At 30.5% G+C, this 14,789-nt stretch overlaps 1 protein-coding gene across 1 annotated transcript; it reads right to left on the bottom strand.

Moving 5' to 3' along the window:
- Nucleotides 1-6,618: 6,618 nt before the first annotated feature.
- LOC129976569 (gastrula zinc finger protein XlCGF7.1-like) lies at nt 6,619-9,456 on the bottom strand. The gene is made up of 2 exons (XM_056090199.1): nt 9,397-9,456; nt 6,619-7,720 (listed from the first exon to the last, which is right to left on the bottom strand). Exon 2 carries the CDS (start codon nt 7,600-7,602, stop codon nt 6,712-6,714), a length of 891 nt encoding a protein of 296 aa, XP_055946174.1. The 5' UTR covers nt 7,603-7,720; nt 9,397-9,456; the 3' UTR covers nt 6,619-6,711.
- Between the last annotated feature and the right edge of the window lie 5,333 nt (nt 9,457-14,789).

Raw genomic sequence — 14,789 nt, 5'->3', positions numbered from 1 at the left:
TTCTTATTATACAGATATCTCTTTGATTTATATTTATTAGAATACTATGGTAGGAAAATACCTGTAACGTGATGATTAAAGAATATTTGTCAATTATATCATTTTTATTCTCAGAAGCAGAAGGAATATCTGTCGAAATCTTAAAAAAAGTTTTATTTCTTTTTTTATATCATTTTTATTCTGATCTAACTGTTTTCCACAAATGGAGATCTATTATCTGATTGATGCTGCTGATTATATTTTATAACTGTATGCACGTGTTATAGCTTCATACATGAATATATAATGAGCACCGAAATTTATAGAAGTCTCTTTGATGATTGAGCCGATTTCAGGAAAGGTCATCACTTCCGTCAAAAAACTCATGATGTATGTCAACTTGTCAAATTAAACTCGCTCTCTGCAAAAAAAATCTCTTGCAAGGAGTGTTTTTACTTGATACTAAACCTGAAAGCTAATCATTGAAAAAAAAACCCCAGTTTTTGCTGCTTTTCTCTTTTCAATTATAATTATCCTCTTGGGGTTTCTTCTTCATGTAAACAGTGAGTTTAAATCTTGCTTTCTAGGACGAAGAGCAAATATGACACTTGTAAGGCCTGAATTACGGTAACACCGGTAAGGTAAATATTTCGGATGAACAATATTCATATAATTATATTTATATTATAATCCTGTAAATAAAAAAGTATTTATTTTTGGAAATGTCTTGAAGAACGAAATGACTTGAGGAAGCATTATCACAATTATGAAAAATGCACATTGCATAATTTGCAATATTCAACTTGGTTATTTTATCAAAATTTCTATTGCAGAGTATTCTGTTACTTAATAATTAATATGATTACTGTCTTTAGAAGCTCTACAATATTTTCTGTGTATCTCATTTCATTTCATATTATCCTGTTGATGTTTCATCTTGATGTGACGAATGTGATTAAATTCTGTTTTATAGGAGGAAGGGCAAATATGACACTTGTAAGGTATTGAGTCGGAATGAGTCGCCATGTGTTTTTTGAGAGTGGTTTTAGAGCTGAAGTTCTTATTACAGAGTTCGCATCGATAAGGATTCTCCTCTTTATGTACGTTCATATGCGCAGTAAGGCTAGTTTCAATTTTTTACTTCCTATAACATATAGAGCACTTGTAATGTTTTTCATTCGAATGAGTGCGCATGTGACGTTCAAGTGCTTGTTTAGTAGCGCAACTCTTTTTACACAATTCACACCTGAAAATATTTTGATCTTTATGTACCTTCATGTGGACCTGAAGATTATATTTAAATTTATGGGACGAAGTGCAAAAACTGCATTTATAACGTCTTTCGTTGGAATGTTTGCTTAAGTGTTCGTTGTAATGTATTTTAGATATACATTGCACATGACACACCTCGCATCTAAAAGGATTCTTCTCATTGTGAACATTCTTATGGCTTAGAAGACCTGATCTGGTTTTGTATGTTCGAATACAAACATCACATTTGTGCGGTTTTTCCTTTGATTCGATTCGGTGCCTATCTTGGATTCTGTTTTTAGTTCTGAAACCTTCGCCGATATGCACATTTTCATACTTCCTAGCAACTAATTCTTGCTCTGAATTTTTTGATTTATCAATCAATGATATCTTATTTGTAACTCTGAATCCTATGTTGAAGTACTTTAAGCATTTAACACAAAAGTGTAAGGATTCCAATAAAAACACCCAGTAATAATTTTTGATTCATTTTCACTGGCATCTGCATTTTGTTTGCAACTGTCACAAATGTATGTTGCATCTTTCTCCATTTTCAGCTTGCTTTTAAGTCTACAAATTATTGAAATCAAACAAATATAACACTTTCGGTGAAAGAAAGAAGAAGTATTTAAATGTCAAATCTGTCAGCGTTGATATATTTCATTATAGCTGTAAATAAAAAAAAACATTGATATTATTCTGTATAATTCATTACATAGAAATAAATTCAGTATTTTAATGAAATGAATTTAAAACAATTAAATATATCTGTTAAGAATTGGAATAATTTATTATATAAAAAAAGAGAGAAGTTCTAAGAAAACAGTAATATTTATTTGCTGTTGAGAATTTGTGATAGAAAATAGAGCATACAGATTATTTTTTTAAATTATTAAGAAATTTTATTTCCTGAAAGGAATCTCAAGTAAATGAATCTGATGAAACTTCACTATTATATTTTTATATATATACTCTAAAAGAATTTGTGGTGAATATTCAAATAATTAATGCTATTCTTGGGTTTGATTGAGAAATATGGCGTCCAAAAGACCAAAAAATAAACCAAAATAATGTGTAACGATTCTGTCCTGGAATTGATTTTAAAATATTTATTTATAAAATGCCAGAATGGTCGAGAAAAAATCGAAGCACTAACAAGGCTAATTTTGAATGCAATATTCTACACTATACCACTATACATTCTGAAGTATGACATTTTTAAGATTTAAGTCTTCATGTTAGGCCGGGATAGCCTGGTTGGTAGAGTCTTCATGTAAAAACGCTTGGTAGAGCGTCGGATTCGCGTCCCTTAGGTTGCGAGTTCGAACCCCGCCGGCCGAAGATTCCCCACGTGCTTGGTGGCTGACGCGCGTTAAATCTGTCGTGGTCACAAAGTTCTCCATGTCGAGAGTAATACCACTGGGGGTACTGGATCAGGGGTGATCGTTCTCTGATTCAGGTCTAAATTACGATCTGTGGTTGCGTGAATGACGTCCACCCCGTAACAAGGGTTGTGACGTGTGTGTAGCTAAGTCGTACTCTTGGCCCTAGATGGCCCTACTATTGAAACAAGAGGCGTTCCCCTTGAGGCTTAAATCGGCTGTCTTCGACAGCGGGCTTGTCCATGGCAAGTGCCATTAGAAACAACAACAAGTCTTCATGTAAAAACGCAAATATATATATATATATATATATATAATGCAGGATTCGACGAATTAACATTGGTTCAGTAGAAAATTTGCAGCGGTCAATTCAGGAAATTTTCAAGCGATACCATAGCAACATTTTATAACAAAAATTCCTATCTCTGAATAAATTTTATTTAATCATAAGCATCAAATAAAGATCTGCATTATATTTCATGCAGAAAAAAAGTTTTTGTTTCTTTGATTTTGGGCTCAAGTACAGCAGTATATTTCTTTTTATTTCTATAAAAAATAAAAGTGCGAATTGTTTTACAGCCTTTAATACGTAGTATAATTTTTCGAGAATTATCTGAAAACTCACGTTTCTTAGGGGATTAAATCTGAAGATGAAAACATCAATTTTAAAGCTTTATCAATATGTATGCTTTCATATGGTTTGAAAGGAACATATATGCTAAACAGTTGAACCCGATATAGTTGACAACTTTACGATTGCGATAAAAATAGAATTTTTTACATCCTTTCAGTTTTTAAAACTCATAATATGCAAGATATCAATATGCATAAGATTCCCAAGTACAAAAAAAAAAAAAAAATAGGATACACATTTTTAATTTATTTTCAAACCCGATTTGAGCATCTTGCTGAGGTTTAATGAAATTTCGCTGTTCAAAATTCCCGAAAATATTTTGTCTTTAATATATGTATTTATTTTGATCATAAAGATTACAATACACAGGCACTAATTACCAATCATATGAAAAGGAAATTTTAAACTTTGTTTTTTTTATATTAGTATTGCGATCAAAATAAATTCAAGAATGTTACGAATATATAAGAATAGAGCTTTTTCTAAAAAATTAAAGTAAAATACGAAAGATATTCATTTGCATATTTAAAAGTTTGGAAAATATGTATTAAGAAGTTAAAAATTTAAAATTACCCAATTATAATGAGGTTTAATGTTATTCTCTCAGAAATACATAAATATAAAATCTTACCTGCATATTTAAGGTTAAAAATTGAGATAAAATGCATCAGACACAGGAAAATGATTTAAAAGTAATGGAACATTTTTAAAAAATCCTTTTCAAATAACATTAATACCATTTCATTATATAAAAACTACAAAGTTTAAAGAATGAAGTCAGACGAAATAAAATACTGGCGATTTGTCCTGTTAAATTGTATTCGAAATCTGACTAAAATTTTCCTGACTTTAATATCAGTTGATTTCTTGTCTGTTTGCGATGCATACTCGCTCAATTCGCTTTATTTCAAATTGCCACTTAAATATATTTTCTATATTATTTAAAAGTAATTTTTGAAAAAAAGAAATGTTGGTCTTCATTTCATGCGAAAACTGAAATGAATGGATATATGTTTAAAAATGGATATCGCAAAGGTATTTTTTGATAATGTTACTATTATTTTAGCTTCTTCAGATGTTTTGTCTCAAATAATTAAATTGAATTAGTTTACAGTTCACATAATTTCTCGTCTTCAGCTGTCATTTGGATACTTATAATTTATGCACACATAAAAAATATGCTTTTAGGCTTCATCTTACTTGGGGGCACTGTAGAGAACGAAGGAGTAAGATGAAGAGTTACTAGTTAAGCTTTTTTCTTGGATGTATTTTGGTTGAGAAGCCATTCATAATTATTTGCATGTTCCTTTTGAAGGGATTTAAACAATGTGAAGGTTTCCTACTATCGAAATGAAAAAAATCCTCATCATATTTAGAACTATTAATATTTTTTCCCTCTTTCTTTTTCACATTTTTCCTTAATTGATGAGTCATATCGCCAGCTTTTATCGATTTAGAGACATAAGTGGCTGAGACTGTATGGGCTAGTTTAACTATGGTTAATTCATTTTACTATATCGGAATTCTGCTGAGAGCCCCCTGAATAGATTGTGATGATGATTTCCGTAATGATTTATGTAAAGGAAAGTATGATATAATTTTAATGGTTTATTAGAAGAATTTCCGGCTTTGAAAATGAAAGAACAATCAATTAAAAAGATGCATCGGCTGATTGGCAAAAGCAGTAATTGTATTCTGCATCGAAATGCTATAATAAGTCGAAGAAAAATCTGAAGCCTTTCTTCTGTTGTGATATTTTCAGTGTCCATTCAAGAACTGCTGTTAAATATGCGCACATCAGTCATTTGTTTATACCTCTAAGTAATAAAATAATTCTTTTACTTGAGTTTTTGATTTCACAATGTTTTGTATTTGAAATAAAACTGAATTTATATTCCAAACCGGAAAATTTTCACGGAAAAAAATTACTAAAAATTTTCCGTCTCATTTTTTCAAATTGTATTAAATTGAATATTAGATTTTAAAATCGATGGTTTAAAAGGAGTATTTTTTGATGATGAACGCTGAGAGATTTGTATGTCCTTGAATAAATTCCCAAACGTTAAATTTCCTTTTAGAAAACGATTGGTCAAGGATTATTGATAGTCAAAACGATTGCAAATTAAATGTTTTTTTCCCAAAGTACTTTTTTGTGGATGAGTATAATCTTATACACTTGAATAAGATTTCTAAAATAAACTAACTACATTTGCATTCACTTATGGAGATTTGGCTGATATGTGAAAGTTTTCGTTCCTGGGAAGAGGATAGCTATCGGTTAATAAATCTAGGTCTTTATGTTCATTAGCGGAAACATTAATTCTATTGGAAATACATTATAAGTTGAAAAAGAATCTTGTGCTTCTCTCGTTTAATATCACTTGCATTGCCAATTGACCATTCACTGCCTGATCATAAATTGCATCAGTCTCCAAAGTAAATTTGTTAGACTAAATACTAAAATATGAATCAGGAAACAGTCAGTACTGAATCAAAGGGGACGGATGTGTCTGGTCGAACACTTTTAAGAGGATGGGAATTTGCATCCGTTTACCGGTATCAGGTAGGAAGCACAGAAAAGCACTATTCAAGATTATTTAAAATTTCACAACATGAAAATCTTTCAACTGCAAATCATTATAGCTTAAAATATGTGATATCTGTATTTAAAATCCTCTACAGTTTTGAAATAAATAACTTTAATTAATGATATTCGAGATAATGTCCGCGCATGAGCACAATTTGTAACATTTGTGTGAGTCCGAATGGGTTCCAATATGGTTTTTTTAGTTGACTTTTGCAAGAAAATAGATATGTCTTTGATTATTAGTTTTATATTATTAGAATACTATTTTAGGAAAAAACCTGTAGCCTGATGATTACAAGAAAATTTGTTAATTATGCTATCTTTATTCTCAGAAGAGAAATAATATAATCCAAATCTGCAAAAAAGTTTTTTTTATATCAATTTTATTTATAACTAAATATTTTCCACAAATGGAGATCTATTATCTCATTGATGCTGCTTATTATGTTTCATAACTATATGCACGTGTTATAGCTTAATACATGGCTATAAAATGAGCACTGAAATTTATAGAAGTCTCTTTGATGATTGAGCCGATTTCAGGAAAGGTCATCACTTCCGTCAAAAAAGTCACGATGTATAACAACTTGTTAAATTAAACTCGCTCTTCTGATAAAAATATCTTGCAAGGAGTGTCTTTACTTGATGCTAAAATTGAACGATAATCATGGGAAAAAAAAACAGTTTTTGCAGCTATTCTCTTTTTTTTTCAAACTATCCTCTTGATGTTTCTTCTTTATGTGAACAGTGAGTTTAAATTTTGCTTTATAGGACGAAGAGTAAATATGACACTTGTAAGGCCTTGCGTCGGAATGAGACATCATGTGCGTTTTGAGATGGTTTGTAGAACGGTCGTTCTTATTACACTCTTCACATCTTTACAGATTCTGCTTTTTATGCCTGTACATATGATTAATAAGATTACTTTTAGTTTTAAACATCGAAGGACATACAGTACACTTGAAAGGTCTTTCATTCGAATGACTGGACATGTGACATTCAAGTGAGTGTTTAGTAGCAAAACTCTTGTTGCACAATTCACACCTGAAAGGATTCTGTTCTTTATGTACGTTCATGTGCGTAGTAAGGTTATTTTTAGTTTTAAACATCGAAGGACACAAAGGGCACTTGAAATTTCTTTCATTCGAATGACTGGTTATGTGTCTCTCAAGTTCTCTTTGACTAGTACAACTCTTGTTGCACAATTCACACCTGAAAGGATTCTTGTCATCGTGTATATTCAAGTGGGCCTGAAGACTACATTGAAATTTAAAGGCCGAAGTACAAAAATTGCATTTATAACGTCTTCGGTTGGAATGTTTGTTTAAATGTTTGTTGTAATTTGCTTTCGATGTGCATTGCGTTTGACATACCTTGCATCTAAAAGGATTTTTCTCATCGTGTACTTTCTTATGGTGTCGAAGACTATTTTGAGTCATGTAGGTTCGAAGGCAAACATCACACTTGTACGGTTTTTTCTTTAATTCGACTGGCTGGCTTTCTTGTATCCTGTCTTCATTTCTGGAACCTTCATCCGCATTCACATTTTCACTTTGCGCGGCAATTAATTCTAGCTCTGAATTTTTCGATGCATCAATCAATGATATCTTATCCGTAACTCTGAATCCTATATTAAAATAGTTCGAACATTTAGCACACTGGTATATGGTTTTTATTGAAACAAGCCAGCGATAATTTTTTGATTTATTTTCACTGGCATCTGAGTTTTCTTTGCAACGGTCACAAATGTATGTCGCTTCTTTCTCCATTTTCAGGTTGTTTTTATGTTTCCAAATTATTGAATTCAAACAAATATAGCACTTTCGGTGAATGAAGGAAGAAATATTTAAATGTCAAAACAGTCAGGTTTTATATATTCGATTATAGCTGTAAATAAAAATAAATCATTGATATTATTCTATATTATCCATTATATAGAAATAAATTCGGTATTTTAATGAAATGAATTTAAAACTATGAAATATATCTGTTAAGAGTCGGAATAATTTATTATAGAAAAAAGAGAGAAGTTCTACGAAAACAGTAAAATTTATTTGCTGTTGGGAAGTTGCGAAGGAAAACCGAGCATACACAGATTATTTTTTATATTATTAAGAAATTTTATTTCCTGAAAGGAATCCGAAGTAAATGAATCTGATCAATCTTTACTATTATATTTTTACATTTCATTCTTAGAAATCGTCAAAAAGTAAATTTCATCACATTGCTATTCAACATTTAATTGGAAAAACAGTACTTGCATATAAGCATGAGCATGAGCATGGAATCCTCTGCAAAACAACTTTTGAAAAGTGTGCAATGCTCTAAAGGAATTTGTGCTGAATATTCAAATAAATAATTCTATTCTTAAGTCTTTTTAAAATATGACGTTCCAAGGACCAAAAAATAAACTAACAATTTGAGTAACGATTCTTTTATGAAGTTAATTTTAAAATATGTGTTTATAAAATGTCAGAATTGTCCAGTAAAACTCCAAGCACTGCGCATTGCTACTTTTGAACTCAATTGTCAATCGAATACATTCTGAAACAGGAAGTTTACAGATTGAAGGCCACAGAAAAGCTGTTACATAATCGTAAAAGAGAATTAATGAAGGATTCGAAAATTTAGCATTGGTGCAGTAGGAAACTTGCAACGGCTTTTCCAGTAATTTTTTACCATAGCAACATTTTCTTGCAAAAATTCTTTTCTTTGAACAAGCTTTATTCAGCCCTATGCACGAAATAAAGATGTGCACTATACTTCATGCAGAACAAAAAAGTTTGTGTTTTTTCGATTTTGGACTCATGTACAGCAGTATGTTTCCATTTTTATTTCTGTTAAAAAAAGTGCGAACTGTTTTACAACTTAATCAAAGCTTTGTTATGAGGTATTATTTTTCAAGAATTATCTGAAAACTCAAGTTTCTCAGGGGATTAATTCTGAAGATGAAATCATCAGTTATAAAATTTTCTCAATATGTATGATTTCATATGGTTTGAAAGGAACATATAATATGCTAAAAAGCTGAACCCGATACAGCTAACAACCTTTCGAATACGATAATAATAGAATTTTCTACATCGTCTCAATTTTTAAAACTTATAATATACAAGACATCAATATGTATAAGATTCCCAAGTACAAAAAAATAAAATACAAATTTTTAATTTATTTTCAAATTCGATTTGACAATCTTAGTACGGTTGTTGAAAATCTCCGAAAACATTTTATCTTTAATAGAGATATTTATTTTGATCATTCAGATTGAAATACACAGACTCTATTTACCAAACATATGAAAAGGTAATTTTTAATGTTGGTTCATTTATAATATTTACTAATTTATAATATTAAGGCGATCAAAATGAATTCAAGAATGTTACGAATATCAAAGGATAAAGTTTATTTCTAAAAAGATAAATTAAAATTTGAATAAAATTCATTTGCATATTTAAAAGTCTGAAACATATATATTAAAAAATAAAGAATAATTAAAAATTACGCAATTATAACGCGGTTTATTAATATTCTTTCAGAAATATATAAATATAAAATCTCACCTGCATATTTAAAGCTAAAAATTGAGATTAAATTCATGAGACACAGGTAAATGATTTTAAAATAATGGAATGTATTTTAAAATCATTTTCAATTAACATTAATACTATTTCAATTAAACAAGAATAAAATCCCTTAAAAGTTTAAAGAATGAAGTCAGATTAAATAAAATACTGGTGATTTGTCCTGTTACATTGCAATCTGATTAAAATTTTCCTGCCTTTAATATCAGTTGATTTCTTGTCTGCTTGCGATGCATACTCACTCAATTCACTTTATTTCAAATATCCACTTAAATATCTTTTCCATATTACTTAAAATGAATTTTTTTAAAAAAGAGAGTTCGTTTTCATTTCTTGGGATAACTGAAATGAATTAAGAAATGTTTAAAATGGATATGACAAATTTATTTTTTGATGATTTTAATATTATTTTAGCTTCTTCGGATATTTTGTCTCAAAAATTGAATTGAATCAGATTGCAGTTCACATTATTTCTCGATTTAAGATGGCATTTTGATACTTATAATTTAAGCACACACAAAAAATATGCTTTGAGGTTTCATCTTACATGGGAAGGTGTAAGATGATGCATCACTGGTTAAGCATTTTTTTGAGGGGGGGGTGTATTTTGGTTGAGAAGCCATTCATTATTAGTTGCAAGTTTCTATTGAAGGGATTTAAAAAAAGTGAAAGTTTCATACTTTTGAGATGAATAAAATACTCAACATATTTGGAACTATGAATATTGTTTTCGTCTTGCTTTGCACAAATTTCATTAGTTGATTAATCATTTCTCAGGTTATATCTGTTTAGCTATATAACTGCAAAACAGATAAATGGGTTAAGTTAAGTAGGATTAATTCATTTTAGTACATCAGAATTGTGTTGAGATCCTACTGAATAGGGTTTGATGATGATTTTCATAATTATTTATCTCAAGGAAATGATGATATAATTTAATGGGTTCGATGAATTTCGGTCTTTGAAAATGAGTGACCAATCAATTAATAAGATGAGTTGGCTATTTGGCAAAAGCAGTAAATGTATTCTGCATTGAAATACTATAATAAGTCGAAGAAGAATCTGAGGCCTTTCTTTCGTGCGATATGTTTAATGTCAATTCAACAACTGCTGTTGAATATGCGTACGTCAGTCATTTAAGCTGTTTATTCCTCAAATTAAGAACTAATTATTCTGTTTGAATTTTTAATTTCAAAATGTTTTTAATTTGAAATCGAAGTGAATCCATATTAAAAACCTGAAAATATTCTATGGAAAAATTGCTAATAATTGATCAAATAATATAAAATAAAATATTAGAATTTAAAATCGATGATTTGAAAGGAGTAATTTTTTTTTAATGATGATCGCGGAGAGAATTCTGTGTCTATGAATAAGTGCCTAAATGCTAAATTTCCGGTAAGAAGTCGGTCACTCAAAATTGCAAAATAAAGAATTAAATGTATTTTTCCCAACTATATATTTTTTCAACTCTCCTGCTCAGATTCATTATATCTTTCTTTTGGGTTCTTGGGCTTTAAACTTAATAATATTTATTTTTCTTTTAATTCGGTTACAAACGTGACATTTGCCTTCGAACGTACAAACTAAAAGAGGCCTTCGACGCTATAAGAACGTACACATTAAGAATAATCCTTTTAGATGCAAGGTGTGATATGCAATGTACATCTAAAACAAATTACCACGGACACTTTATCAAACATTCTGATGAAAAACGTTATAAATGCAGTTTTTGCACTGTAGCTTTTTAGATTTAAACGTAATCTTATTGCCCACATGAACATGCATGAAGACCAGAATCCTTTCAGGTGTGAATTGTGAATTCAGAAAAGAGTTATGCCTCCAAACGAGCGCTTGAATTTCACATGTCCAGTCATTCGCATGAAAGGCATTACAAGTGTAAGGTGTGTTCTTCGAAGTTTAAAACTAAAGCTAACCTTATTATGCATATGAACGTACATAAAGAGCAGAATCCTTACAGATGTAATGTGTGTAATAGAAACTGCAGTTCTACATTCCATACAGATTATTTTTATTAAGACATATTAAAATACCTGAAAATGGGTCCCTGGATATTTCATGTTATTTAAATCATATCTTTTGCATATCAACTACTTTCATCGGCTGATATAGATGACGAGTTATTCCCATAATAAGCTGAATTTCATATATAAATCACCTGTTTTTACTTGGTGCTTTATTTTTTGAATAAAATCCGTTTATCGAAAGCAATCGCAAAATGTTTGAATGAATGCAAAAACCTACGAATGAAAAGTTACAAGTTAAAGTCATAAATCAATGATTGAAATTGCAATGATGACAGAAATTGATGCAACAAAATGTGCTAAACTTTGATCATCTCTTATCGGCTTTTTACATTCGTTAAATATTTTATCTAGCCTTGCATATAATTTTTTTTCATATAGTAATATACCAAAGAATTTTAAATTCCTTTAAATTACACATTCATATTCTTATTGCAAATGAAATTGCTATACATGAGTAACTTTTTTGATTTCCACCTATCAATCCCAACCGCGATTCAATATTCACTTGTCTCTAAATAAAGAATGATTTATGAGAATTATTTGTTTTAATTTCTTGTCGGGTTTTATTCGGTGAAATTAAGATTGTGTTGACGATATTAGATTTTTCTGTCTCTAATTAAACTTTTAATTTCTAGAAAAATGGAATCCCTTAATTGCAATCTCATTGAAGCCACGTTATGTCGTAAGAGAACCGATTTTCTAAAACATGGTTCTAATCTATTCTTTAGATGTTTAAAGCCGAAAACAATTTTCAAGTAAGAAGACAACGAATTTCAGCAAGTTCCCTGTATTCTTGGCCTTTCATTTTTCGCATTCTTTAGGTGGGTAGTTTTCATGTACTTCGCACACATATTGATGTCAAGATTTCATTATATATTCCCTGCTAATATCGAGTAATTTTTTCCCTTTCAAATTTGTTTCCCTTTGTAGCTCAAAAAGTAACAGAATGGATAAGTAATGAGGTCGCTTTACTTTGGTTATTAAATTTACAGTAATATTACGGTAATATAGAATTATTTTTTCAAACATAATCACATAGAAATAAATATGAACTTGTATAATAAACTGAGATTAAGGTGAAACATATCCCACTGATGTGGTACTTATTTATTTTAGATATTTCCACATCAGCGGATGCCCTCTTCATCTGATAAAGTTTACAAATTCTAAAGTACATTCCCAAATCTTAGTTCTTCTTCGAAATATGACGCATATGTATTAGTACGTCTCTTTCACAATTTTCAGAAATCAAAGACATGCTGATATCAATCGAGGGACATGTAAATCATTGGAATCCATTTTGAGGGTTAAGTGATTAGGAAAACATATTGAATTAGTAAAAAAGTACTACGAACACCGCGAAAATGCAAAAGGAAGGAATATATGTTCGCAATAGTATTGTATATTTAAACAAAATTAAACAAAATGCATAATTATTCGATGCAATAAAAAAAAATCTCAATATAGTGAATGATTTTTTTTATCAAATTACTAACAACGAGGACATAAAAAAATCAATTTAAGTTGAACTAAACTTTAGATACTCCGATGTTTCCATAGTACTCGGTGTCTGTCTAGAATGTCAGTTTCTTTATGAAGAATAAGAAGAAGCAATGAACTGAAAATCAATATGAGCTCAAGAAAAATTCGAGATGAACAAAGCTATTGATTCTATTTGTTGAAATTACTTAGATATAATATATTATTGCTCACAAAGACTATTTCAGATTAAGCTTAGCTATGTGATTAATAGTTTTATTGAGGCAATAAAAGAGCTATGATGAAAACATGTTCTCAAATTTTAAAGTTGGTAAAAAAACGAGGACGTCACATTAGCCGGTATTCAACATGTCTTCAAGACTATTGAAAGAAATTTCGAAAAGCAATTCGAACCGGACGAATTCACATGGCTACTTTCCGGTCAGCATTGCTTTGAATCAAGATCAGGTGAAAAAAATCACGTGTGAGGTTATCCGGCTTCCGCATGCAGTTTCAGATTTCCACGACACATCAGCGGAGGAAAAGGTCCTCCTCAGAAGTCATGCCAGTCCCTTCAATCTAGTGGTATGGTTCGAAGAATCATTCTTAAATCAGCCAACCTCTGGTGCGGGAGTCTATGCTTTGATGCAACTCCGCTATAAAATATCTTCTAATGAGTAATGGGGTTCTCTTTAATAGCCTGTTGTTTCAACATCAACATAGTTTCAATACTTTTACAGTATGATTTACCTGAAATTCGAGAATTTCTTTCGCAGTTTAGTAAGGAAATTAGCAATTATGACTAGAGAGTCTAATAAACTTCGTCAGGCGATGAAAAAATTTCAATCACAAAATATATTTCTCTTGAACCTGGGTAGTGGGCGCGATGACTTAATAGTAAGATTTCCGGTAAGAAACCCGAAGGCTTCAAGTTCGGGACCAGTTTCCACCAAAATGCCATCGAGTATGCGGGCTTAATACACATTACATCTTATATCGAGGGTGAAATTTCTTCACTCCAGTGTTGTGAAGAATTTTGGAGAGGGTGGTGATTCACTTGAACGCCAACAGATGGCGCAATGAAAAAACCAGAGCGTTGAACTTTTGTTTTTGTTTAGAGACTGGCATTCTTAGAGGATACTTGGAGGAAACGGGTGCTTTCTGTACAAGCGATCGAAAATGTGTAGTTTGAAAGTTGTATGCAAAAATCTATTCGCTGTATTTAAATCTGTAATTCATTCTTAATCTGGATGCCCATTAATCGCTGTCAAATAAATATCGAGACTTGGATGAAGTGAGTCATTCCTTTATTTGACATAATATTCCTTTATTTGATTCTGACTAGAATTTTATACATTCTTTTGATTCTAAGTCGTTTAAATTCTTAATTAAATCAACATTTATTGTCCGTCGTTAGCCTCAGAGCCCATGGACAGTGACTTCCAAATCGAAACTCTTGAAAGCAATTCAAAATTTCAGTAATGTCTGTAAAGAAATTGAGAGAATTGAGGAGATAATTAAAAATGCCGTTGAAAACGAAGGAAGTTCAGATGCATTATTCAATGTGCTAAAAGCGAAATTCAATACTTATGAGCAAAAATTAGAAAATTCGTTTTCGAATTTAGATGTTAATGATAGTGAAGAGAAACTTGAAAAATATTCGGAATTTCAGGATGTGTTATTTGAGTGTGCCGTGCTTTTGGAAAACACTAAGCCTAAAAATAAAACGGAAAGTCAAGCTGTTTGCTCAAATGCCAAAATTCAGGCGTCTAAAAAATTGCCTAAACTTGAATTGCCGCATTTTTATGGAGATATGGAAAATTGGATATCATTCAAAGAATTATT

This window comes from Argiope bruennichi, chromosome 7, assembly GCF_947563725.1.
Source record: "Argiope bruennichi chromosome 7, qqArgBrue1.1, whole genome shotgun sequence".
Taxonomy (NCBI): domain Eukaryota; kingdom Metazoa; phylum Arthropoda; class Arachnida; order Araneae; family Araneidae; genus Argiope; species Argiope bruennichi.
The sequence above is the reverse complement of the archived record's forward strand: the minus strand, read 5'-3'. Positions and strand labels throughout refer to the sequence as shown.

Bases quoted from the DNA above. Each gene is read 5' to 3' on its own strand.
- LOC129976569 (XM_056090199.1), bottom strand. From the start codon at position 7,602: ATGGAGAAAGAAGCGACATACATTTGTGACCGTTGCAAAGAAAACTCA.